Below are 27,452 nucleotides of genomic sequence, written 5' to 3' on the forward strand. Positions count from 1 at the left end.
GGCTTTACTTGGAAAGGAACTTGGCCATTTTTGCCTTTTCTATTCATCTTTTTGAAGGCACACGCTTGCTTTCAAGGGGTCAAATAAATATGAATATGGGATTTGACTAATAAATGTCGCATTTTTTGAAAGAGCATTCCTTTTTTAGTGTTTCTCCAGGCAGCCAGCACTGCACTCTTCTGCTTTTTTGAAGTCAAAATGTCAATATATGAAGAGCAATAATGTCACTGTCACCTATGGTCTCGAGTGACAGGCCTCTGGCTTTTAAGATAGAAAAGTTGCTATAAAAATGTATCGATTCCTCCTTTTGGGGAACAATTCTTCCATCACCAGGAATCCTACGTTTTGCCCTTCTCTTGGGATGAAATACTTGCCATTAGAAGAAAAGAAGAAGAAGAAAGAAGATAAAAGCTCAAAAATGTTAAGGTCAACATTGGCCTGTTTCTTCCCAACATATAATTTGTCCAAAATAGGTCCAAAATTGCAGCCCCCCACTAAAGACACGTGACAAAGTCCGCAAAGCCCTTCCCTAAAATTCACAACGCTATCCTGGAAGAGGCTCCAACACGATCTGCAGACACAAGCAGCGCCCGTGATAATAAATGATTATGCGACGCTTGATTAATAACACAGCCCAAAATGGCAGATGTGAGAGGACAGACTATGAAATGAGGAATGGCAAGGCCTACTTGCAAATTTGGCTTAGTTGTGGTAAAACCTCGTAAAAGCTTCTGTGACAACAACATCACGCTAAAGATCAACATTATCCAACATAATCCACATCTACTAGCTATTTACGTGCTGCTACAGCACTGTGTGCTTATGACTCGGCATTCCGTGCCCCAAATACTGATTTTCTGGGATGGTAAAAGAGGCTGACAGCCTCCTGCCCTTTTAATTAAGTCAACAAGAATTTTAGGGAACTTAAGTGTTTAAAGAAGAAAGTGTGCATGTTTGATTTGGGGCATGGAAGTATTGTTCTAAACAAATTGCAACCCTGAGGTGCCTTCTAGTACCTTAAATAAATTAAATGCCATTACAAATGTATTTCAAATATCACTCAAAGATGATTAAAAAAGAAAATAGTATCTTAATTTGTGGGTACTACGCAATATTAGCAAGTCTTGTCCAAGAAATTACGTTTCTTGGGATGTGTATTTATTTTCCGAAACAAATAATCAAACAAAAAGTTATTTTTAATCAACAAACTAATTAGGGTTTCTCATTTTCCCTCCACAGAAGTGCCAAATACCTTTGTTACACATGATTTCAAACCTCTCTGGTTTAATAAGAAGATGCTATGTATAACTCAAGAGCAATCTTAAATTTAGACAGCTGCAGGCCACTGATTAGCAGTCACACCGAGCATTTGACTTTGAGAAAACACCTATATCCTTCGTCAATGTGGTAACAACAATAATTACAAAAATCAGAAGAACAGTAAAATAATTTTCTAAGAGGGAAAGTAGAATAGCTTCGTAGAGAGCAACCTCAGTTTTCCTTTAAACTACTTTTGCCTTTGAATCATATTGGCTGTAAATCAGCGTCCCTCTCATCAGAACACGTTCCTCTTCAAAAGCTTTGTTGTTGGTACAGAATCAAAGTAACGAAGTTTTCCTATTAAAGACAAACTGTAGATCAAGAATGAACGAAGAGTGGTTTTTTTTTTTTTTTTTTTTTTCTGGCAATGTTTTAGAATACACTCCAGCTCACTTCTGAAAGGAATGAATATTTATGGTAGGACTTCAGATGAACATATTGCTTCACATCAAAGAAGCTCCAGTGTTCATTCAAAAATGACAAACCCAATTTCCCGTTCTTTGTCTCAGAACACATTTCGACTTTGGGAACACGCCGGAGAAAGATCAGAGTTCTCTAAAGAAAGAAATCATATGCAGGAACAATTTCCTTCATTACCTGAGCTTTCCAGGATCTGTAATTTCTCACCTTAAACTATTTCAAGAGAATTATTTCACGATAAATTCTGAAGATCCAACACTTTGTGGACTCAAATATTGTGATTAAGATGGACCTCAGGACCACCTGGCCCTGGACACTGACCTGAACAGATCCATCTCCCTCCAGTCCTCCCATATTCATGGGAGACAGAAGGAGGCTCATCCAGAGGAAAATTCAGAGTAAGCACCTCATTCATTACTTTTTAAGCTGTTTTACGCTATCGTGTTGAGGAAAGGCAGGGAGTTTTTGGAGTTACAATGAGGTACCATCAATAAAAACGAGGTTAAGATGTTATGCTGAACACAACGAGCAGACACTTACTTTGCTTTCGCTTCCGCATCTTCATAGGCTTTATTGGAAACGTCATCTAGGCCGCCAATCAGGTGTTTGAAGGAGCTGTAAAAACAAAGGAGCATTTTTAGAAGAAGAGTCTCCATTTGGGAGCAAATCAAGCCAACATGGATCTTCGATAGCAACCAGGGGCCATCTCTTGATGCCAGGGACGGTTGTAACCGACCAAATCAGGGCCAGGTTTGGGCGTCTGATGGGAAACACGGCCTCAGGCGTGCTGGAGAAGGGGTGGAAATGCAATAACCAATGCCAAGAAGATCCAAATTTACTTACCCAACCCCCTTAGCGACTGAACCCACTGAAATTACTGCTGAAGTTTTCCCTCCCTCCAATATAAGTTTTAGAGTCAATCTGTCAATGTGGCTGGTAGGTCCCATGACAGTGAGGGGCCACCACCGTATCCCTCTCCTCCAACCAGAAACCCTAGAAATCCTTTTGCTTCCAAAGCGAAGGAGAATCTTTATTTCTGTATCTTAGCTTTCACATCTTAGGAGAAACAGCAGCCAAAAACACACAAGAAAATAAAAAAGCAGGGAAGGAAATGAAAGCGAGGGCAGAATGGCAAGCAAATTATCGTAAGCCAAATTGCTTAATAACATTTAAGAGGAAATTTGGCTTTAATTGGGTTAAACTGAGTAGGACGAGGTGAAACGTTAGCAGTGCTTGATACGCTGGGCGCTGAGTTGTCTTCTGTCCAAGCTGTGAGTAGCTTAAGCACTGCCCTAACACCATCCTCTGTCCCAGGGGAGACACAAAGGGCATAGACACATCGGAAAAAGAATTAGAAAATCTTTTTATATCGTGAATGACTCAAACAAATGGACCCGACGACCATTTGATCGACTAACAAGCATCACCCCAGAGAAAAAAAAAATGAAAAATGGAACTGTTATGTCTTTGGTAGTGTTATTACACAGTGTCAGAGACTAGATAAGAAACGCAAATTGAATATTCTTAGTCATTTTAATCACTGAAATAAATTAAAACCTATAACTGAAAGTATCCCAGGTGGCAAGCATAGTTCCCTACTATAAATTTCCATCGTTCCCAGCACATCTATCACACACAGGTTTTCTTTTGTCAAAAAAGAAAGGACCATTTGCAAAATGAGAAATAGTTGGGTTAATTTGAAAGGATGAGACTCATGGCTAATCTCTGCCTCAAGGTCACAGCTTCAGAAATAAAAATCCTACAGTTCCTCTGGATTCTCTATGGTTTATGAAACTCCTGAGGTGCTAAACATAGAGCTGAAGAACAGAAATTGCTATTAGGAAGTTAAAAAAAAAATCTGAAAAGTCGAAAAAATAAAAAAAAAAAAAATCACCATTTAGGGCTATATTTATGAATTCGGGAATAAAAATGGAATACTTAATATGGCCCTCTCTCAATGAAGACTTTTAAGATGAAAAAGAATTAATGCTATTCAGTAGGTGAGGAAAATACAGGGTAGATTAATAAAGGTAACAGTTTGCAGAACGTTTGCATTTTCCCCCCTAAACAATTTTATTTCAGATCACATGACATGATACAGGAGCCACAGATGAAAATCCGACGTGACTGAAAAGCTCCAAAGCCCAGCCGTTTGTGAAAATACAGCAGTGAGCAGAGCCCATCGACCTGACGTATCTGGGTTGAGCGGAAGGAAACGCAATATCCTGCGACGTACGAGGTTAACCAGGGTGATGTCCCTGCTCCTTGCAGGGGGGCTGGACCAGATGACCCTTGAAGGTCTCTTCCAACCCTAACCATCCTGTGATTCTATGACTTCACAATCCTTCTGGCCTCCAGCGCCGTGAAACTCTTCCAAGCGCGCTTTGCCCAAGCCAGCTTAAACACGCCCTATGGTCTGAGGTGAGTACTTAAATGTCCTGCTCCATCATGGGATGCCTGACCGTAATCAAGGTGCCCCACACGCACGCGGCATTCCAGAAGAACGACAGGAGGCTTAATTATCTTGCTTTATGAACAGTAGCTGGAAAAAGCCGTATTTTACCCATTGTTGCCATAAATACGAGCCAAGAGGTCACAGTCAGGAAAGCTGTTTGTACTGGTTTGGATCTAGAGCTGCTTGCTTTAGGAAAAAAAAAAAAAGGCTTTTCCAGCGTGGCCTTTTGCATAATTATGGTCATTGCCGCTTGGCAAACATCCTCTGCCTACACAGATTCTCTGATTTTTCCACTTTGTTTAATTCGTAATATTTTAAATGATACAAAATACAGGAAACTATTTACGCAGCAACAGGAACTCATTAATGAAGAAGGTGAAGACCTTTCTTTTTGCTCTTGCATGGAAATGGCATGAGGGTTTTTTAAGAAGGCAGGCTGTAATTGTCAATATTAAGATGTGTTAATCACCAGAGTGGCTTTCCAACCCCAGATTTCTCATTCAGTGGTGAAAATATGAAAAATTCAGCTCATTCAACACATTTGTCTTTCTTGTGCTGAAGATGTGCTATGGGATGAAGCCAAACCCTTGCGAGATGACAGTGAAAGCAAAGCAAGAGATGTATGTTAATGCTGACAAACAGGTATTTAGGTAATTAGGCGAGACGCAATAAGACTGTAATCCTTCCGGAGAGGTGTATGACACAGCCTAAGGCTTAAAATGCAATTTAAAACAGCTCGGCTTGTTTGCTTTCATGTGCGTGGAAAACGCGGCAGGGTTGAACATCCCATATTTTTTTTGGCAATGCAAATAAATCTTTGTCTAGTGAAACACTTTATGGGGAAATAAGAAAAAGTCACTGAAAGGAGTAACAAAAGTTTGTCTAAGAGCTGGAAGTTTTTATTGGAATATCTTAAGCAAGACTTAGGCCGGGCAAGAAAGTTCACTGGAGCCACTTTTTTGTTGTCTCCGTCAACGTTGTTGAAGTATCACCTCAGTCACAACTTCCCCAAGAATTTAATCAGAGAATGGCTCAGTTTTTTCCCTCCGCGTAGCCTTCTCTCTTCATTTTTATTATTCTCTCCTCACAAGCAATTTTCTCCACGGTTAAACCTCATCCCCACTGGGAAAACCAGTAAAGCAGCAAAACCTGAAATCTCCAGTGGAAGAGCTCAGCTCAGCTTGTACAGGGTCAGTCATGCCTGGGTAATACTTTCGTTATTTTACTTTTCTCCAATTTCCATTGCCAAGAGGGTTGACCCAGCAACCTTTCTTGACACCTCATAGCTACTCCCATTAAAAACCAAAATCAGGCTTTCAAATAAGGAAAAAACCGTAAAATTAAAAGAGAAAATCTGAAAATGCATGAAATATTTAAAATTATTTCCTTAAAAAAAAAAAATCTGTGTCATCTTGATAACCAAAGAAGACAATAAGCAGAAAAAAACAGCGTTTAGCACTCAACATCTGCAGATACCACACAGTTTTGTAGCACTACCGGCCTCCGTCAGCAGCTGTCCCTTGTCCCGAACCCTTTTTCAGGTTCTAGATGTATATGTAAAAAAAAAAAAAAAGTTAAAAAAGTTGCTCAAACTTCTCTCTCAGCGTGCCAATGACGATCAAAATGTTAGGAATGAGTTTTGAACCTTTCCCTCCCATTTTATCTCCATACAAAGTAGGTGGAAATAAAGTGGGCCTGGATATGTTCACGCAAATTGATTTATAGGACAGATGCTCAAGGTTGTCTCACTCGCGTCTACACAATTTTTATCAGAAAATGTTTTATAGAAAATTTCCTGGAGAAGCGATCCATCAAATCCAGCACATTGCAATTGTTAACTCTTCCCCGAGCAGTTAAAGCATATTTCTGCAACAAATCTCGCACCATCTCCAGGAGCTTGAAAATTAACTATGACAAACAATGACAGGACCAAACTCGCACCACTTTGGGGACACCAACGTCGTGCGTCTCCCACAATGAGCTTCTTCGTAGAGGATGAATTACTGCAGCATCACAATGGGAAATAGTTCAACTAGCTAGAGTCTCCATTTTATTTCACATGGGGTCTTAGAAAGTCACGAACACAAAAACCCTATGAATTGGGAAGCAAAATTGCTCTTGGAATTAAAAATGAATAAAAGACATCTGACAATTAACAACTGCTATAAAATATTAATATGTTTACCTAGATCATACGTTTGATCAGAAGAAAACAGTATTTTTCCAATGAGCTGCCTGGCTCCCCAAGTATCCAAAGTCCTTGAAATGGTCAGATGCACGGTTTTACAGTTCCCATGAACAATATGTGGGTTCTGCTGAACTCTTCAAGCCAATTTCCTAAGCCCCCCAGTTGGGTCTATGCTTCACAGTTGGCAGGAAGAACCTCTCCTTCCCTCCAGACAGCCTGGCTGAATCAATCCAGTCTCACCATTAAGCCTGAGTCTGGAGAAGACACAAGCTTGCCCGTCGTTGAGGTCCCTCAGCAAACCTATCATCCACATGTGATCAGCCTTGTCACCGTCTCATTCTGATTTCCCTACTGGGTTAGTGGAACCTCCTCTTCAACGACAGTGTGCATGGACATGTTGAAACTTTGACTATAAAGTGAAATTCCCTGGAAATTTTTCCTCTAAGCTTGTTTTTTTGAAAGACACCTGAACAGGTAGGACTATACTATTTTTTTCCTGGCAAGATGACAACTCTTCAAGTTACAACAAATAACGGATTTGCTGTCATACTACTCTTTCTTGGGTGACCAAAATTAATGGTACTCCCAACACTGTAGAGCTTGTATGACTGCACCACAGCACCTACGTCACCTGCAAATCTCACCTCTGACACTTGCTTCATTTTCCATAGGTTTTCTAAATACTGGTAGTGATCTCAAACCAACTGGTCAATCGTCTTGAGCCATTCCCAGACACAAACTCCTGAATTACAAAGTAATTCCCTATAAATTATTGCCTAAATGTGTTGCCTTTCTATGATGCAGAATTTTAAGAACAAGTCCATTAGGTGAAGTCCATGTAGGTGCTCCTGTCCAGGTGATTTCCCCAAATTTCTTAATTTTCCATTTTTAATATTGAGAATCAGTTACAGACTTACTTTTAAAAATATTTAAGCTAAGTCAAAATTTCATCCAAGGTCAATCCAGTTTCATCTTCTATCGTCCACTCATCACTGCTTACCAAAAAATAACCCGTGACATTGTGTTTGTTATATGCCAAAACCTGCTCCGACCAGCTCTGCCATTTCCGTGACTCCTTGTTACACTACTCTATTGAGTATCTGAGACTTTCCATTTTTAGTAGCAACTACTTTTCCCTCTTCTCTGAAAATTTACAGTCATTTATAACGACACAGGTGCAGAGATCTTCCATAAAAACCTTTTGTATCTATGCCATTCATATCTAAACACATCCATATCCAAAACCATCCAGGAATCCCTTCACTATGACTCCTTTATTATCTTCTCATAGTGATTCTGACCCAAAACAGATATTCTTGCTGGACACCTCCTCCTTACCTGGTTCCAGTCCACTGAAACCCTATGAAATTAATCCCTATTGCCTTTATCATATTCTTCTCCAGCTGTGTTTCACGTGTGGTTGCTTCTCCACCATGTTTCCGTTATCTCTGCACAAATTTTGCACCTTTACTCCTGACACACAACACGCCACTCTGTTTTTGGGATAAGCCTGGTTCCCTCTGCTCGGGGTGCCCCATTCTGCCCTCTCCTTCCACACTTCCCGGTTTTGCAACATCTAGGCCAAAATGGTGCCAACAGACTGATCTAAAGCACTTGCTTATCAACAAACACAGACATTAATGTTTCTTCTATGCCACGCATGCTAACTTCAGAAAATACGATGCGGAGTCTACGTAAAGCAGTTCGTCTCGTCTAGAAGAACAACCAAACTAAAAGCTCAGCGTTGAGCTGGTATCTCCTTGACTGTTAGGTTCAGATTATTTGCTGAAGGACATCTTCCTAAAGATTCAACTCGCAGGTTGTTCACAAACAATATTTATTCATTCACGTGGGAGTGAAACGCAGCAAAACCAAACATTAAATGTCAGCAACATCAGCTGAAACTTCCGCTGCAGCTTGGTTTGAGTCGGATGATTGGCTTCATCTCACCTCCTGCGTGGTGGAGACTGCTGATGAAGCCAAAGAGCATTAAGGACCAAATCCCACTGAAGTTCATTATTCTGGCGAAAGAAGGGACTGAAAAAGATAATTGCAAGAAACAAACAACGCCAATGTTGCCCTTCAAAATAAATATTTTCTGGACAAGAACAAGTGGGAACAAAGTAGCTTAAAGTCTGTGGGACACATCAAATGCTTGCTGCACTGCAGGTCGCGTTCTTTGTTAGATCCCGACTCTGCACGATTCCACGTCAGAAAAGGATGCTGAAAATCCATTGTTATAAAACATGTCTACAAAGATTTGCAAGAAATAGCTATACTACCTTTGGGGGGTTGGGGGGGTTTGACCGTAATGGCCTTCTCGTTTCACCAGGAAATTAGAAAGCAAGGCAGCACCAACATCGTGGGAGTTTGGTAATTAAAGACCCATCACATGTCCTACCATTTGGCTTTCTTCATGGTATTTAACTCCCACTGCTTCACTCCTGTAGCATTTTAATACATATTTTTTGAATTTCAGAAATTATTTTAGGCAAATCGTTTAATCTTTTCATGCTTAAGCAACGTCCCATCTCAAACCCAACTCTCCCAGAGCTTGCTTGGCGGCCTGGCTCATCCCTACGAAGAAAGTTCCCTGTATTATCACCCTCAAAACGCTCCAGCAACGACAACAGCCTTACAATTGGTCATGATATTGCCAAATCCAGAGACCAGTCAGTCTTCCATTCCTCTGAGGAATGCTTTGCTGTGGCTCTTACAGTTCCAGTGTTAACTAGATGGAAGCACAGCAGCTGCATCAGCAGCGTGGCTCTCAAGGGTTCTGTGGAACAATTTCTGGATGTCTTGGGAAGACTTTCACAAGGAAGTTGGAAGAGTTATCCTGATGACAAGACAACGCCGATGAGAAATATTAACGCCTACTGTCAGTAAGGCTGAAATTCTCCAGTTTCTCAGAGAAATGGCTTGATCGTCAAGGAAATGATATCTTCCCATAATTTGTTCTTTGAAATTGCAACATCAATTTTGCTGGATTGTTTTGGATCAAGAAGAGCATGAAAATTGCTGCTTCAATAGTTACATTTGCCCAAGCAAAGAGCTTGTATTGTAATAGAAAATATTAGGCAACCTTAACGACTGCAGTTAAGCCAACTTCCAGCTTCCATTTCTACCTTGCACATAACTCAGCGTGAACATTTACCATGACCACCATAAGAAACCAAACTTTGTAAGAGTCTGTGTATCTGGATATAAAGAACTGCTATTTTTCCTCGTTAACAGAACAGTCTGCACAATTTTTCCAATTTACAGAAGCCTTAGTAGATTTTCTCTGTATTAAAATTAGCTTCTACAGTAATTCGCATGGCTATAAAACAATAATCTGAGAGAAGAGCTATGACAAGACAGAACTGGCCAGGACATGGGACAACCTTCCTTGCATTATAAATAGTGCCATAAATAGCATTACTTTTCTCACACTATAAATAGGATTCTTATAAATAGTGTTACTCTGCTACTAATTGCAGAGCATTGCTAGAATCTCTGGTATAGGTTAACTACAGCCTCATCAGTTTAAATTTAACTTGTACTTCCTTGCTATCTCAAGGGCATTGTATACCCTGAAAAAAAAGCATAAGAGACAAGCAAAGAAGCAGTCTGTGAAACGATCAGGAAACGACCGGCTCTGCAATTGCCAGTTATTTGGGTTTTTTTAATGCTTACAGTGCAAAACCAAAATATCCCTTACAGAACTGTTCAGAAAAAAAGCCATAAATTACTTGTTGCTTTGTATTTCTGTGAAGTAATGCTTGCTAAATTACCTAATTATCTCGATAATTCTTCTCTTTGCCCCACAGAATGATAAGGGATAGTGAGTCTTTTACCTACCAGGCTACCTTGCTCATGTATGTGATAGCTTGAAGTTCACCATCTATTTTCAATGGAGAGACCACTTTTTTTTTTTTAAATTGATCATACACAAACCAGCATATCAGAAGACCTAGGATTTTTGAAATATTATTCCCCAGTTCAGCCATTACAGAACACTAAATTTCCAGAAATGAAGGACTGTAGGATAACTGAAGACTACTTGTGTCAAAGCAGGGTTGAGCGCCTATAGATCATTCCTACAAGACAGTGGAGCATCTCTCCTGTATCTTATCAGAAGATAAGAAGGGCTTCAGAGGTCAGCCCTAATCCACCATCTGACCTTTGATGGTGCCTTGCATCAAGACTACATGCCCAGGGAAGGGTTCAAGGACAGAGCAACCATTTGTGATATTTGCCTCAGTACTCTCCTACACCTTTCTGAAAGTTCCTCGCCCAGCGCTAGGTCCTACATATTTAAAAAGTCCAATGGATTTCTTTTCCTTTTGAACACTTGTGAACTCTCCATGTTTTCTCATAGCTCTGTGAGTGATCCCACCAGAAGAGTCGTCTCCTCTCAGCTTTCGCCTCCCTCCTGCAGGTTTCTTTGGGTTCTTGCACTGGGGGAGGCAGTGAAAAGCCCATCCCCATCCATCCTACCTCCCTCTCTCATGGTTTCACAGATCTACACTGCATTCCCTCGGAAGGATTCCCACGGAAGATGTGTCTGTACCTTTTGATGGTCTATGCCAGCGCTTCACTGCCCTCACAACTGGAAAACCACCCCAAGAGCAACGTTGAATCTTCAAGGTAATGTTGTTTTATTTTTATTTTTGAAATCTCATTCCCAACAATTGCAGAGAGCAGTCGAACTTGCAGCACTGTTTCCTGGAGCCCAGGTATTTATTTTCTAGATTAAAACCCCCTAATTCCTTCAAACTACCTGCATAAGACATTATTTCACTCTTCCCATCTCCTCTAGCTCCTTGGAGCAGCAGAGTTGCAAGCAGGGCTATGTCCTTTGGACTAGAATAACAACATCTTGCTCTAACGTTTGCCAGAAGCTTGATGCCTTTCGTGACATTTTGCCGACACGAACTCAATCTGTGTTTCACCGTAGCGCCTGGATCTGTTTCCACGGTAATGCTATCTCCCCACTTAATTCCATTTTGCCTTTCTGAGCTTCTTAATTGTCTGCATTTGCCACTAGTGAGCTTTGCCTTCCTGATTTAGGGGGACCTTCCCTCTATATCATCAAGGATGCACATAAATTGTGATTGAATTACTCAAAATTAAAAATGACCTCTGCGGAGAAAATGATCAAAGGCTCTAGTTAAAAACTGTAAGAGGTGAGAACTGGAGATAGGCCCCATCCAAGGCAGGAAAACGCTGTACTTACTCTCTGTCTATGACCAGACAAGTCACCGCTTCAGCCGCAATGACGTTGGCTGTTCTGACATCCTCCCTGAAAGAAAAAATACATTTCTTAAGCAAGCTGTATTATTTCCATGAAAATAATTTTATTTTCAAACATATTGCATTCTTAAAAGCACTTCAATAACAAATTTCTGGGTTTCACAGCTTTTTCCCCTATACTCATTTCACGTTCCATCATCTACACAGGCTTCAAGCACCCAAAAGCTAAAAACATTTAGACTTCTGCTCATGTCCTTCTCCCCGGAAACCACAGAATATCTCGACGTTGGCACATGAAGCATCCAGTCAAGCTGGAGGTCAGCTCCGCTACTTAGCACGGGGACAAGGCATACGGTGTGCTATCAGACGTGCAAGGAGCATGGAGGTGGTTGGGACTGTGCCTACAAAAGGGCCCTGATGAGGACGGAGCTTTTGAAAGGTCTCGGCATCACAGCACCGTGCTGGTACTCTTCAGAAATTCAAAACGTTGCACTTAGAATTGGGCTCTGCACATGTTTTATCTGTATCGCCATTATCTTTGTGTTCTCCCTTCCGTGCCCCACCACAAATTTGGCCATGACCAGCCCCAGCTATAAAATATGATGTTAACTCATTTCAATCCCAACTGTTCCGTAGGGCCTCATACAGGAATGCACATCCTCCCTTTAAGGCAAGCATTAATTAACTTTAATTACTTTTGAGCTATCTTTAATATCTTTAAAACAGAGCAAGCAGAAATGCAAATGCAAAGAACATTAATACTCAGGCCCGTATTCAAATGCCGACTTTGAGCCTCTTTTCAATGAAATTAAGTGTATATTAGTGCTAATTTACCCACACCAACAAACAAAACGACGGTAATTTAATGCAAGTAGAAAGACGCAGCAGACAATTATCTCTATTAATCTCTAAAAGTCTGGTAAATATAGCGAGGGTAAGGAATTATCATATTTAATATCCCCTTAACTTGCTGCAGCCAACTTCTGCCGGTATATTAAAGCATTAAAAATGAGTACGCAAACTTTTGGGTTGTTCATTAATTCCTGTTAAAATTTCAGGTACTTGTCCCGTTACCTCAGATGCCTTTCTGCCACAAAAAGACAGTTTATATCTTTATAGATCAAGATTATAAATGTGATTATAATGACTGTATTATATTATTAGTTATAGGAAGTGTCAAATCAAGAAATTTTTATTTGGGGTATCTCCAAAGCCAACCTGCGCATCCTTGCCTAGAAAACCCCCCTCTGGGACCCTCGTCCCGCAAATCCCGAGGGAAGGGACCGACGGGCAGAACCAGCGTTCCGGTTCCACCATCCCAGCTGATTGTCAGTGGCTTTATAAATCCCGCACACCCTCCTGTTAGGGGATGTTCATCAATCAGGCTGCAAGCAGGATTAAAAATCTCCTCGAGTTTCTAAAAACCAACGCGCTTTCAGTTCTCTAGAAATGTTAAACACCGACATGCATCAGCCGTGAAACACAAAACACGCTCGGACTCCCAAGCTCAAAAATGACAAACATACCTAGGGCCGTGCCACCCCTCTTACGAATTAACCTCGGTCACCTTCAAGCACAAACGAATTGTCGGTCCGTGTTTTCAGAGGTAATATTTTGCCAGGGTGGCCACCAGCTAAAGGACACGGCATTAAACACGGCAAGCAACCATTAGAGCCGCGCCGCGTTAAAGGCAACAGAAATTATTTGAAATTCATGGTGTTAAATGCAACGAGTCATTATTTGAAGTGCGTGGCATCAAATGCAATGTAATTATGAGGACTGCAAGGCATTAAAAGCAAAAGTAATTACTAGAAGGGCACAGCATTAAATGCAAAAGTTGTTAGAAGTGCAGGGCATTAAATGCAGCAAGCAATTATTGAAAGTGCACAGCTTTCAATGTAAAAGTAGGTAATTAAAATGCATGGCATTAAATACAACAAATAATTATTGGAACTGCAAGGCACTAAATGCAAAAATAATTACTAGAAGTGCACGGCATTAAATGCAACAAGTAATTACTAGAAGCGCACGCCATCAAACGCCAGAAGTAATTATGTGAAAGCCTCGCGTGCGGGCACTGACTCGGACACTTTCTGGGCTTCATCGCCGGAGTACTCGTCGCTGCTCCCCGAGAAACAGCACTCTTCGTCGGAGGAATCACCTTCGCTCTCTGAATACTCCATCGCTAACCTTTCCCTCCGCTATTTCCTCCCGGGAAAACGCTTGCTTCCTTCCAGCTCGTTACTATATTTTGTCCTCTGGGCGAGCTCTGGTATTTTACAGCCCCCTCCAGCTTCAAACTTCGGGACCTGGAGAAAGGTCACAGCTGCCGGGGGGAGTTTCGAGGGTGCATCATCAGGAAATACAAGCAGAGGGGATTTTGGAGTCACAAAGAGGGACAGGCTGCACACCAGCGGGTGCGGATCCCGCCCTGGGCACGTGTCCGAGAAGCGGGGCAGGAGACCTCGTACCGCTGCTCTTAACCCCACGGTGGAATTAGGGAACAAAATGCATCACTGTTCTTTCCTCAATATAACTTGTTCTCCACATGCAACTTGGGAAGTTCCAACAATTTTGCTTCTGTTAAGCTGCCAACAACTTAAGAACGATGACTTTTTTTTTTAACCATTTCCAGGAACTTTTCTGATAAAAGTGTATTTCTTGATCCCGTTATTTATAAAGCTGTGTTGCAAAGTGTGAATACAAAAAGCACAGCCTCTGTTCCCTGACTTTACCTTAGACGGTAAAAATTTAACTTGGATAACCCTGGAAACATTCCAGGCCAGGTTGGCCAGGGCTGTGAGCAACCTGATCCGGTTGGAGATGTCCCTGCTCCTGGCAGGGGGGTTGGGCTGGACGGGCTTTGAAGGTCCCTTCCCACCCAAACCACTCTGGGATTCTATGACTGTAAAATCTTTGAGATCATTCCCATCCTTCTGTATTTTTTCATCCAACATCCCCCAAATCACTGGAGTCCTGCTCCAACACTCTCTCACAGCTCCTACCACACCCAACCCCTCAATAATGCCAATATAATTCTTCCAACAGATGGAAACTACATTTGGACAACTTAATTTAACAATATACCATTATATTTGATTGAAACTCGCTGTTACACCACCAGTAAACACCACTCTTCGTTCTTCCCAGAAAATGGACACAACTGGTACAACCCTGGCATGACATCTGGGATCAGTGCCCTCCCAGACACAGCCTCCCGGCACAAAACAGATTGCTGAATTTGGGTACCGCTCCTCAAAATACCCAACAAAGACCATTTTTACCGCCCACGGGAAAGCAAGGGTGCAATCAGAAAATACTCGACAAAAATAATAAGAGGAGATAGAGACGCTGGGTTTTGAGCTATTACCAGTAAATTCAAGCTGTTAACTGATTTTTTCCATAATATATTTTTTCCTTTCACTTATTTCCAACATGTCTTGTCCTAAATACTTCAAATCAACCTTAATAAAAACACTGTAACGAGGTCAAGTGTGCAGTGCCGGAAAGCGGTAAAATGCATTAAAGAACTTGAATATCAGCAAATTAGGAACCTCCAGACAGTCTTCCTGCGGCAAATTTTTAAAACCCACCAGGGAAGATCTAATTTTTTCCTTCCATCTTTTCTTTGAAAACCCTTATTAACACCATTCTCAAGTTTAAATGATCTAAACACTCTTTTCCAGGAGTCCCACGGGACTTGAGCTTTCTACCACAGACTTCTCCCAGGCAGCTGCAGCTTCTGCAGAGCGACCACCAAAGACCACACACTGACCCATCTACTCTTGGTGGTTGGTGAAGGTCCTTCAGTTACCTGGTCAAAGAAAAATGGGTTGTCATCGTCAATTTTAGAGAAAGAAATAAAAAGATCCAACAATCCCAAATAAACATTTTGGGATACTGCTGCAGCAGTCTACAAGCTCATTTAGAAGGATGGTGATCAGCTCCTTAAAGACTTAGTCAGAAAAATTCTGCTCTGTCCTTACTGAACTGATGCTTCTGAAAGCAAATGAAACTCTCAACAACTGCTGCTAAGAATATGCCAAGTTTTAAATCAAAAGTCTTCCAACAAGTAAGGTTTATTTCAGGATGCTGTCTGAAGTCTAATTCTTCTGTCCTTCCTATTAATGCTGGATGTCAGCCCATGAGAAGGAAATCACCCAGAGGGCTTCCAACACCAGAAGGACATGGACCAGTTGGAGAGGGTCCAGAAGAGGCCACAAAGATGATGAGAGGGCTGGAGCAGCTCTGCTGTGAGGCCAGGCTGGGAGAGCTGGGGCTGTTCAGCCTGGAGAAGAGGAGGCTCCGGGGAGACCTGAGAGCGGCTCCCAGTGCCCAAAGGGGGCTGCAGGAAAGGTGGGGAGAGGCTGTTCAGCAGGGCCTGGTGTGACAGGACGAGGGGTGATGGTTTCAAAATAGAGGGAGGCAGATTCAGATCAGATATTAGGAAAAATTTTTACCCTGAGGGTGGTGGAGCCCTGTCCCAGGTTGCCCAGAGAAGTGGTGGATGCCCCATCCCTGAAACATTCCAGGCCAGGTTGGCCGGGGCTCTGAGCAACCTGATCTGGTTGGAGATGTCCCTGCTCCTGGCAGGGGGGTTGGGCCGGGTGGGATTTAACGGTCCCTTCCCACCCAAACCCTTCTGTCATTCTTTGATTTTCAGTTTCATGAATGACGGAAAATCAAGTTTGGTTTAGATAAAATACAATTTATTTTGGTATTACTGCAAGTATCCTAATTTTATATATATATATAGATATAGATATATAATTTTTGCAATCATTGTATGTACCTAGGGAAACAACCGCTGCCACAAATACTGCACCGGACTGCGACTGCTCCCTTGTCTGCCTTGCCGTTGCCTACAGCCCAGCCTTGAGCAAGCCATTTCACTCTCCAATTCCTATACTCCTAAATTTCACTATATAGGAATATATTTCTAGATATAGAACCACAGAATGCTTAGGGAGGCAGAAGCACTACGACAGGCACCTGGCTGCAAGGCCATCGTGGGTTCCGGACCACAGCGGTCACAGCGTTCATAAAGAACGTATCACTTTTGCTATGTTCTCGCCGTATTTAATCCATAACCGATAACCACAAACTACGCAGGAGATAATCTACGACCTCTGCCAAGGCTAATTTAACCCGGTGAGTTACTAATTTGCCATTATTTACGCAAACAGTGACATTAAAATCAGATCAAACCGGGACGGGAGAGTTAAAGTAACACGATACAGCCGTTACACGTGAACAATATCAACCCCGCGCTTACGCAACGTCACTTCAAACCACGTGCAAGAGGTTCACGTGGTCACCGCGACAGCTCAGAAGCAGCTAACGCATACGATAAAATCTGCAAAAATATTTTATAGGTGAGTAAACCAACACACGAGGAGGTCGAGCGCGGTGCGTTAGATTATACGGGCAGCAATTAGCCTCAGCGTGACCAGAGCCGGCAGCTGGCTTCTCTTCAAGAATTAACGAGGCCGCATCCATTTGGCCCGACAGCCTCACTGCCTTGGCACGTTCATAAAGCCGCACGCATGCGATCGCCGCCGAGGCAGGGATCAGATTATCCCTTCACTGTGCCACTCGGACACCGTGCCAGCCTCACTAGCTGGGACCGCTGTATTTATATCCCAAACCCTACAACAACGCACGAGAGGCTTCAGTGGGATTAGGGGAACGACTGCGTCCAAAGCAGCTTCTTACAGGCTGAGGTCCTTCCATAGTTGGGTTTTTTTCACTACCGCTTGTCCTTGGCTGACACTACCAGCCTCCACCACCAAGCCTCCTGGGTACCGAATTCTCAATCCCCTGTACTTCAGGTCGCTCCAGTCCCACCTAAGGCCCGTGGTTTTGTACCGTACTCTTATCTACCTCTTCCCACGGCCAATGCTCTGCCCATGCCCGTGGATCTGAGTGCCCCCACCCTGATGACTGTGCCCACCTTACCTTCCTCGCCATGTTACCCACTCCTCTGGGTCCACCCATGTCCTCCTCACTCTGCAGGCCAAATTCACTGCATCCCTCCTTTACTCCACAAATCCTTTGACTTTCTTCCACACTAACCAACCATTGATGTCAAGAACTTAAGTTTATATGAATAAAATAAAGAGTTTGTCATCACCTTGAGTGTCCCAAGAGGCTCCAACTGCCCTGAGCAGCCTCGCTGGGATCTTCACCCAACATCTTCTGCCCATAGTCCAGGAGCTCCATTTTGGCTCAGCCTGGAACCCTCAATTGTAGGTACAGACTTGCCTCTTGTCTCTAGCCCTACTTCTTGGGTGGACCTTGGATCTACAAGCTAGGTAGCTTGTGTCCCATCTCCTGGATGAACCATGCCTGATGCCATAGCCTTGTTTCGAGCCTCGTCTCTGCTCCATCTCCTGCTGCTCCTGGCAAAGACTCCCTTGAGGGACCCGGGACCTAGGCCATCCCCTCCTTGTGTCTGGGAGAACCCTGTTACCAGCACCCACCTCAGGACTCAGTTTCCCTCAGAATGAGTTTTACTTGGCTAATTACAGCAAACCCTTGCTCGTATTTGCTGCAGGAAATGCCGTACCACTAACGGGAACAAAAGCGTCACTGCAAGAGCAGCAAGTGCCCAAACCCTTCACTTCGGACTAGAAAAAAATTAATATCCTGGACACCAACAGTTAACGACACAAAGGACCACACTGGCGTCTGCTGATGCGAGTGCAGCAAGGGAGCTGGAAACACTCACCCCCGCTCCTTCAGCAGCCTTTTCAGGTCTTGTTAAGCTTGGTTTCACAGATAGCTTCCAGACTAGCCAGCGGGGCTCCTGCGAGAAATCAGCTTCGTCCAGGAACTCCTCAAAGCCTCCTGCTGATGCAATTAGCAATTCTGAGGCTCTGCAAGCCTGTGCTTCCCATCCGGCTCCTCCTTTCATTTGAGCACTGCTCTGTATTGTAGCACAGAGAGACTCGATCCAACTTTCAGATGACTGGAGTAGGTACCGGCAGCGCGCAGAAGAGCTGCAGAGAGTAAATCAGCCCATGCTGGGCTCCAAACCACCATGCCCAGCTACTCCGATGGTCAGGTTAACTCCTCCAAAGCCAACTAGAGCACCCCTCTCCAACATCATGGTCTGTGGTGCTGATGTGCTGATGGGGCCCTATTTTAGTCTGAGTACTCAAGTTCTTGTTCTGTGTGTTATTTTATGGTGGGAAGAGCACGGAAGGGAAAATTATGGGCAAAGTTTAAGATCAATAAGGATGTAAAACTCCTCATTTTCTTCAGTCTGATTTTCTCCTTTTTGCGCACGGAGCGATGGAGCAGGTTTTATACTTTGGCTCTGTGTTCACCTTAAACTTACCTAAGATAAATCAAACCTTCTTCAGGTTTAATTTTCTGGTAAATCAGTGCAACTCACTCCTCGGGCAGTAACCACTGATACTAGGGAAAGGGACGTAGTGGGAACATACAGCCAAGAGGGGACGGAGAAGTTCAAGACCAGTCTCTGGCACAAACACAGCTGTACGCTCACTGAAGGCGACTAAATAATCCACATCCTAAATCTTCTGTGCTCACCTAGAGGATGTGTGTGGCGTCCTATCACCACTAATTTACAAAAAAAAAAAAACCCAATCCCAGTTATGTAATGTCTGGAGAGCAGCACAATACAGCCTTTGAAAATGAAGTGAAAAATCTGAAAAGAATTGATCTGTTGCAGCCTGAGAAGAAGCTAAAAAACTTTGGAGAAGCACTGGAAAAAACCAAAAGAGATTTCACGCTCCACCTACACCGAGCCCGATGAGCAGGGGAAAGTCCTTTCAAAGCAGCATTTACAGTAAGGGGTGGTGCAGTCAAACAGGAAAGACTGGGAGAGACTCTTCAGCAGGGCCTGTTGTGACAGGACGAGGGGTGATGGTTTCAAAACAGAGGGAGGTAGAGTCAGATCATATATTAGGAAAAAGTTTTTTACACGGAGGGTGGAGGAACCCTGTCCCAGGCTGCCCAGAGAGGTGGTGGATGCCCCATCCCTGGAAACATTCCAGGCCAGGTTGGCCGGGGCTGTGAGCAACCTGATCTGGTTGGAGATGTCCCTGCTCCTTGCAGGGGGTTGGACTGGGTGGGCTTTAACGGGCCCTTCCCACCCAAACCATTCTATCATTCTACCAAACATCTGGTTTACAGCCTCTAAAGTTAAAGCCATTAGGTTGGAAAAGATAATCTCCAACCAATAAGGATTACTGCTCTTAAATGCACACTCAGGATGCGACACGTCCCTACCACGGGACTTTGCAGATCTCATTTGCCAGAGTTTTCCTTAGTAAAGTCAAATCAAAGCAAGGAATCCCAGAGCAAGCATCCAAGATAAGACGTTTGACTCTCCGCGACTCCGCTCTATCCACCAGCCACGGAAAAGTATCAAAGTGAACTCCGACAAACACATCCTTACAGAAGCAATAATCCCTCATAGTTATTATTGGAAAATATTGCAACTGCTAGGAGTATATTATGCCGCTAAAAATTACTTTCTGTGAAAAAAAACCCAAAACCAAAAGCAACTTCAAATTAAGTTCTACAACCAACGCATCTAAGAGAATCACAAACAGCGCCTGCAACCAGCTCTCCTCTGTCGCAGCGAGAGTCCTACACAAGAAGTCAAACTGATGTGGACAGAAACGAATTAGTTTCCAGCACCGGTGCGGGATGACACTTTTCCGACCTACAGGAAATTACGCTGCTGGGAGTATGATAGAAGTGTTAAGAGAGCAATTAGAGCTGTCAGCTAGAATATTCCCAGGAGGGAAGTGACGGATCCTCATTCCCGGCCTCGTCTCCTGCTGACGGCGGTGTGTTGATGGATGTTGCTATTGCTTTGAACAAACCCAAACCAGCTCTTTGTGCAGAGAAGCAGCCGGTCTTTTTCTGGGTGGACACATGCCACTCCAACAAGATGGATTTTATTCCTTTGATGGTTCCAAGGGCTAGTTTTATATGATTTTATATGAGTTTTATATAGAATCATAGAACAGTTGGGTTGGCAGGGACCTTTAGAGCCCATCCAGTCTAACCCCCTGCCAGGAGCAGGGCCATCTCCAATCAGATCAGGTTGCTCAGAGCCCCGGCCAACCTGGCCTGGAATGTTTCCAGGGTGATATGTGCTGACGAATATCAGAACATCAAGATGGAAGAGTCAGCAGTTGGCACCATCATAACCCTACAAGAAATCTTCTCCTATACTTTATATCAGCCAAACAGGTATTTAAGAACAAATTGTGATGAATCCCAACGTTCTGTTTGAATATGAGGCCTTTTAATACGGGAAACAGTAGAATGACTCACATCAGTATGAGTAGGAGCAATTTTGTTCTCCCCATCCTTCGTACATCCAGCGTGCAAAGGCATTGCACGGCAAGACCGCAGCTCCCCTCCAGCTTCTCAAGCTTCTGGTCCACGTACAATTTATTGGACCATCATCAGCCGTAGCAAAACCCTCCATATGCCACAATCTCATGCAACAGCCCTAGCACATCAAATGGCTCAAAAACCATCAAGTTAAGACCATACCTCTCTTGGAGGCGCAGACATGCCTCGCTACATATTGTGTTTCTAATTCAAATCTGAATTTGAAATGATAGATGGACCTGAAATGAAACCTTAAGATCTAAGACTCTGAGAGCCGCGTGACTCGCCCCACGGATGCAACCAAGCTGAGTCCAAGCTCCTCCTCTGATGGGGTGAAGGGCCTCTCTGGATCTGTGCTAAACTACTTCAACTGTTCAAATGGGCAATCTCGTACTGAAATTGGGTAAGGGATGAAAAGGTTTAAAAAAAATGCCTGGATGAATCATAGAATCATAGAATGGTTAGGGTTGGAAGGGACCTTCAAAGGTCATCTAGCCCAACCCCCCTGCAAGGAGCAGGGACATCTCCAACCAGATCAGGTTGCTCAGAGCCTCATCCAGCCTGTCCTTGAATGTTTCCAGGGATGGGGCTTCCACCACCTTTCTGGACAACCTGTTCCAGTGTTCTATAACTCGCATCGTAAAAAATGTTTTCCTAATTTCCAATCTAAATCTACCCCCCTCTATTTTAAAACCATTACCCCTCATCCTATTGCAACAGGCCCTACTGTACAGCCTCTCCCCATCTTTCTTGTAGGCCCCCTTGAGGTACTGGAAGACCGCTATCAGGTCTCCCCGGAGCCTCCTCTTCTGCAGGCTGAACAGCCCCAACTCTCTCAGCCTGGCCTCATAAGACAGGTGCTCCAGCCCTCTGATCATCTTTGTGGCCTCCTCTGGACCTTCTCCAACTGGTCCATGTCCTTCTTGTGTTGGTGGCTCCAGAACTGGACACAGTACTCCAGGTGGGGTCTCACCAGGGCAGAGTAGAGGGGGAGAATCACCTCCCTCGATCTGCTGGCCATGCTTCTCTTGATGCAGCCCAGGATGCGGTTGGCCTTCTGGGCCGCAAGGGCGCATTGCCGGCTCATGTTGAGCTTCTTGTCCACCATCACTCCCAAGTCCTTCTCCTCAGGGCTGCTCTCGATCCATTCTCTGCCCAGCCTGGATTTGTGCCTGGGATTGCCATGACCCTCGTGCAGGACCTTGCCCTTGGCCTGGTTAAACTTCATGAGGTTGGCACGGGCCCACCTCTCCAGCCTGTCAAGGTCCCTCTGGATGGCATCCCTCCCTTCCAGCATGTCGACGGCACAACACAGCTTGGTGTCGTCGGCGAACTTGCTGAGGGTGCACTCTATCCCACTGTCCATGTCGCCGACAAAGATGTTGAACAGGGCTGGGCCCAACACGGACCCCTGAGGGACACCACTCGTGACCGGTCTCCACTTGGACATTGAGCTGTTGACCATGACTCTCTGAGTGCGGCCATCCAGCCAACTCCTTATCCACCGAGTGGTCCGTCCATCAAACCCATGTCTCTCCAGTTTAGAGAGAAGGATGTCGTGCGGGACAGTGTCAAAAGCTTTGCACAAGTCCAGGTAGATGATGTCAGTTGCTCATCCCTTGTCCACCGATGCCGTCACCCCCTCATAGAAGGCCACCAGATTGGTCAAGCACGATCTGCCCTTGGTGAAGCCATGTTGGCTGTCACCAACCACCTCCTTGCTCTCCATGTGCCTTAGCATGGTTTCCAGGAGAATCTGCTCCATGACCTTGCCAGGCACAGAGGTGAGGCTGACCGGCCTATAGTTACCTGGGTCCTCCTTGTTCCCCTTTTTAAAAACGGGGGTTATGTTTCCTCTCTTCCAGTCATCGGGGACCTCACCAGACCACCACGACTTCTCAAATACGATGGCCAGTGGCTTGGCAACTTCATCCGCCAGTTCCCTCAGAACCCGCGGATGGATCTCATCAGCTCCCATGGACTTGTGCACCTTTAAGTTCCTCAGATGATCCCGAACCTGCTCTTCGAGTACAATGGGCAGTTCTTCATCCTTGCAGTCCCTGCTTGCACCTTCTACAGCTTGGGTGGTGGGACAAGAACTCTTGTCGGTCAAGACTGAGGCAAAAAAGTCATTGAGTACCTCAGCCTTCTCCATGTCCTGGGTAACCAGGACACCAGTTCCTTCTGGAGGGGGCCTACATTTTCCCTGGACTTTCTTTTGTCCCCTACATACCTATAGAAGCTCTTCTTGTTGCATTTTATATCCCTGGCCAGATTCAGTTCTGCCAGGGCTTTGGCCTTCCTTACCCCATCCCTAGCCACTCGCGCAGCCTCTTTGTAGTCCTCCCAGGCTACCTGTCTCCGTTTCCACCCTCTATAGGCTTCCTTTTTTACTTTCAGTTGGTCCAGGACCTCCTTGCTCATCCATGCCAGCCTCCTGGCCTTTTTGCCCGACTTCTTCGTCGGGATGCACCTCTGCTGATCTTGGAGGAGGTGCTCCTTGAATACAGATCAACTTTCCTGGGCCCCTCTTCCCTCCAGGGCCGCCTCCCATGGCGCTTTGCTCATCAGGTCCCTGAAGAGGCCGAAGTCTGCCCTCTTGAAGTCTAAGGTAGAGAGCTTGCCATGTAGTTTCCTTGCTGCCCCGTGGATCTTGAACTCCACCATGTCATGGTCGCTGCAGCCAAGGCTGTCCTTCAGTTTCACATCCCCCACCAGCCCCTCCCTGTTGGTGAGCACAAGGTCGAGCATGGCACCCCTCCTTGTCGGCTCCTCTAGCGCCTGCAGGAGGAAGTTGTCGTCCACGCATTCCAGGAACTTCCTGGACTGCCTGTGCCCTGCCGTGTTGTCTCTCCAGCAGATGTCAGGGTGGTTGAGGTCCCCCATGAGGACCAGGGCTTGTGACTGTGAGGCTGCTCCTATCTGGCTATAGAGCGCTTTGTCTGCTCTGTCCTCCTGGCCAGGCGGCCTGTAACAGACCCCCACCGTAACGTCCCCTGTCCGTCCCCATCCTCTAATCTTGACCCATAAGCTCTCTGTCAGCTCCTCCTCCATCCCCAGGCGGAGCTCCACACACTCCAGCCGGTTGCCGACGTAGAGAGCAACACGCCCTCCTCATCTCCCCTTCCTGACCTTAAGAAGAAAGAATGGAGAAGAAATATGAGCCAAAGCTTAAATAAAATGATCATGAACATTGAAGTAGGATGGCTTCCAACCATTTTAAATGAATTTAACATTAAAAAAGTGTATCTATCCTGAGCTGGAAAGGGAGAAAGTTCAGGTAGGACTAGAATTTGGGCCTAAATCCCATCAAAAACGGTAACTTTGTCTAAAACAAAGCACTTGGGCTTTTGCTCATGGTTCGTTGTCTTATCAAGTTGCTTTAAACCCACTGGTTTAGTAATAACATCTACAGAACAAGAATAAGAAACCTTTTTATATCGCTCAGTAGTAAAGAAAAATCACCTGGGCTTTCTTCCCGACAACCATTACTCAACCCAAATGCCAGCAAAGTGCAGTAGAATTTTAAATAGGCTGTATAATTTTGAATAGAATAGAATTTTAAATAGGCTTCTATAACCACAAAATACAAATCCCGTGTCAACGGCTGAGAATGGGATATTGGGGATTTTTTTAAATCTACCTCCGACTTTCATCTTACCCACAGTGATTAGAGCAGTGGCAAGCCCAGAAATCTTAGAGAAACGAGGTCTACGGCCGAATTACAGACTGATTTTGAATAGAGTAGTCCAAGTAGTCTGCAGAAGTCATCTGGAAATCCAGAATTACGTTTCTTTGTAAGCGTTCTTGATTAATATTCACAGCATGGCTCTCGCTTGGCAGGAACAGTACGACGAGATGTTCTCCGGATGTCAGTGCCTCCAAGGGAGTGCAATTTTTGCTAAATTAATTTTCTAAAGACGTGAAATTCTAGTGCCTTTGTGACGTAGCAAAGTTTTAGGTAAAAGTTATTACTTTTCCAGTGCATTAAAATTTTACACGTGTATTTCAAGGAAGGATTTTCATTAGGCTTTTGTAGGCAAAATGAAGGCACCAACTTATCAAACTTCTCAATTCAAAGACATTTTTTGAAAAAAAAAGTCGCTATTTCTTTTTTTTTTTGAGAAAAACCCACTAAACAACATTATATTGTTTTGGGTTTACAATCAATAAGTTACACTTAAAATACTTGTTAACGGCTTTTAATCACCATTCTTTGCACGCGACAAAACGTGTTTAAGCTGGGGACTGGGGTTATTTCGAGTCCCTCGGCCGTACTCTAAACTGAGCCCTATTTCACTTATCACACAGCAGAAACACCTAGACAGTGATGAAGAAAACCAGTTGTTAAGAATTCTCAGGTCCCAGAGAAAAATGATTAAAGGTAAGTAATTGTAGGAAAACAGGTTTTCACTTCACCCTTCAGTACTAAAATATAACTGACAGTATTTCCTGGTTTCAGTGAAAAATTCAAATGAATGATGGGTATTTAAAAAAACTTGATCTGAGTCTCTCAGTATAATTTTACGACACACATTAAAGCCAGGTGTTCACTAACTGCAAAAAAACCTAAATATTAGCAGTATTTTGCTAAAGATGCATGATGTCGCATTATTTTCTGATATTTTATATATATGAGATATATATAATATCAGATATTTGCTATAAAGATAATAATACCACATTATTTGCTGATAAATAGCACTTACTCAAAATGACAACTAACAGCTAACAAAATCATAGAATCACAGAAGGGTTTGGGTTGGAAGGGACCTTCAAAGCCCACCCAGTCCAACCCCCCTGTCAGGAGCAGGGCCATCTCCAACCAGATCAGGTTGCTCAGAGCCCCGGCCAACCTGGCCAAAATGCACGTTAACACAATTTCCTTTGGTCTTTCATAGTCACTACATCTCCACCGGTGAGCGAGATATGAGCCAAAGTCTACTGTTTCCAAAAGTTGATGCCGCCGCGGAAGGTGGCAGATGAATTTGGGACACCTGCGAGAAGTGGTGTCCTCACCTCAGCTGTCCTCCCAGGTACACTTGAAAGTGCAAAACATCAATTACTAAAGCATCCGTGCCCACAGCCAGGGTGAGATATTTGGAAAAAAATAACCAATAACCCCTCTTTATTAATTTTAATCAGTTTTTCTTATCGCTTCACGGAAACAGAAGGATTATTGGCAGCGTCGGGGTGTGAACACTTGCAAGTCAGGTACTCACAGGCTGTTATCTGACGCGGGGTCGGCTTTGCCTTTTTACTAGGCAGAGGAACTCGACTTTGTGTTGTCCCTTGAGGAACCCATCTGCTTGGGCTGGGAAATCCAACAAATACAACAGCTGTGAGAACACACTGAGGAGACATGCCGCAGACCGTCACATATTCAGCTGAAATCCTTCTTGTTGTACTCATTTGGAAGAAAAAGAGATGGCTATCTCCTCCCTCATCCTTTGCTACCAAGTCATGCATGCAACCTTATCTGGTTTCAAATGGTGTCATCGTGCTCATCTCATCACGGATGGATTTGCGGACATCCCGCCGAGCATCCCTGGGTGCATGCCGTCAAGAATCCCTTGGCTAATTCACTCCGAAGGGAGAGCCGAAGGCAAGGCCTAATGAGGTGGAGGGGCCGCAGAAGGTCTTCTACTGACAGCCCAACCAAACAACCCCCGAGGTCTTAATGGCCCATCTGAAGACCACAAGAAGGGCTAAGCGAAACTTCACTTCCAGCTCAGTTCTGTTTGCAGTTATTGATGGAATTGAAACAATAAGTTGAAATAGCAGTAATTCAATCTTATCGGGTGATTTTTCATGGGGACATCAGATCTTCGGTGACTGTGGTTCCTGCATGGTTGGTTCCTTCCCTCCAAAGCAACAGCAACAATGCTTAGAAATCATCCTGTACTGATAGGAAAACCATTTCCAATGGACCCACTCCATCAGGAACATGCTCAGTATCTCTCCTAGAAATCACTTAATAATATTTGTATGATTCAGTACAGTGTTTTTGCAAGATGAGAAAGACAGAGAAGAGCAAATGCTGCTGTCTACTGGAATTAATACTGATATTTTTGTAGGTAAAATGCAGCTTAAGTTTAGGATGGATGAAATCAAAGACTAAAGTAGAATCTGAGTGACCTAATGCTGATACACCTACCTGCTTGCCAAATCTACTAATGATTTAAACCAATTATTCTTGCAATTTATTCTGAATTATTGTAATGAACAAGTGTCTCACTAGCAGGTAATTAATAATATTCCCGATGTGAAACAACCCAGAGGCATGAAGTGACCAATTTTTTCATTTATAAGAACTAAAACGTGCACTAGCATCCTACCACACATATTACATCACTGCTTTTAATCAGCCAGTGGGTGACAAGAGTGTCTTTAAGACATACGAAATGTTAATTATGACATTCAAGGACAATTTAATTAAATCTCAGGCAA

At 43.9% G+C, this 27,452-nt stretch overlaps 1 protein-coding gene across 3 annotated transcripts in view; it reads right to left on the reverse strand.

Annotated features, from left to right (window-relative positions):
* Nucleotides 1-27,452, reverse strand: part of PRKG1 (protein kinase cGMP-dependent 1) — a 444,044-nt gene that overhangs the window by 62,315 nt on the left and 354,277 nt on the right. For 2 of the 3 annotated variants that reach the window (XM_086752825.1, XM_086752824.1), the window contains exons 8-9: nucleotides 11,605-11,670; nucleotides 2,281-2,355 (exon numbers count right to left, since the gene is read on the reverse strand). In XM_086752825.1, the coding sequence (XP_086608951.1) occupies nucleotides 2,281-2,355; nucleotides 11,605-11,670 (141 nt within the window). Of the gene's footprint in view, nucleotides 1-2,280; nucleotides 2,356-11,604; nucleotides 11,671-27,452 lie in introns of those variants that run through there. The other variant, XR_015259127.1, reaches the window with a different exon arrangement.

The sequence above is a fragment of the Chlamydotis macqueenii genome, chromosome 7 (assembly GCF_036417535.1).
Source record: "Chlamydotis macqueenii isolate bChlMac1 chromosome 7, bChlMac1.mat, whole genome shotgun sequence".
Lineage (NCBI taxonomy): Eukaryota > Metazoa > Chordata > Aves > Otidiformes > Otididae > Chlamydotis > Chlamydotis macqueenii.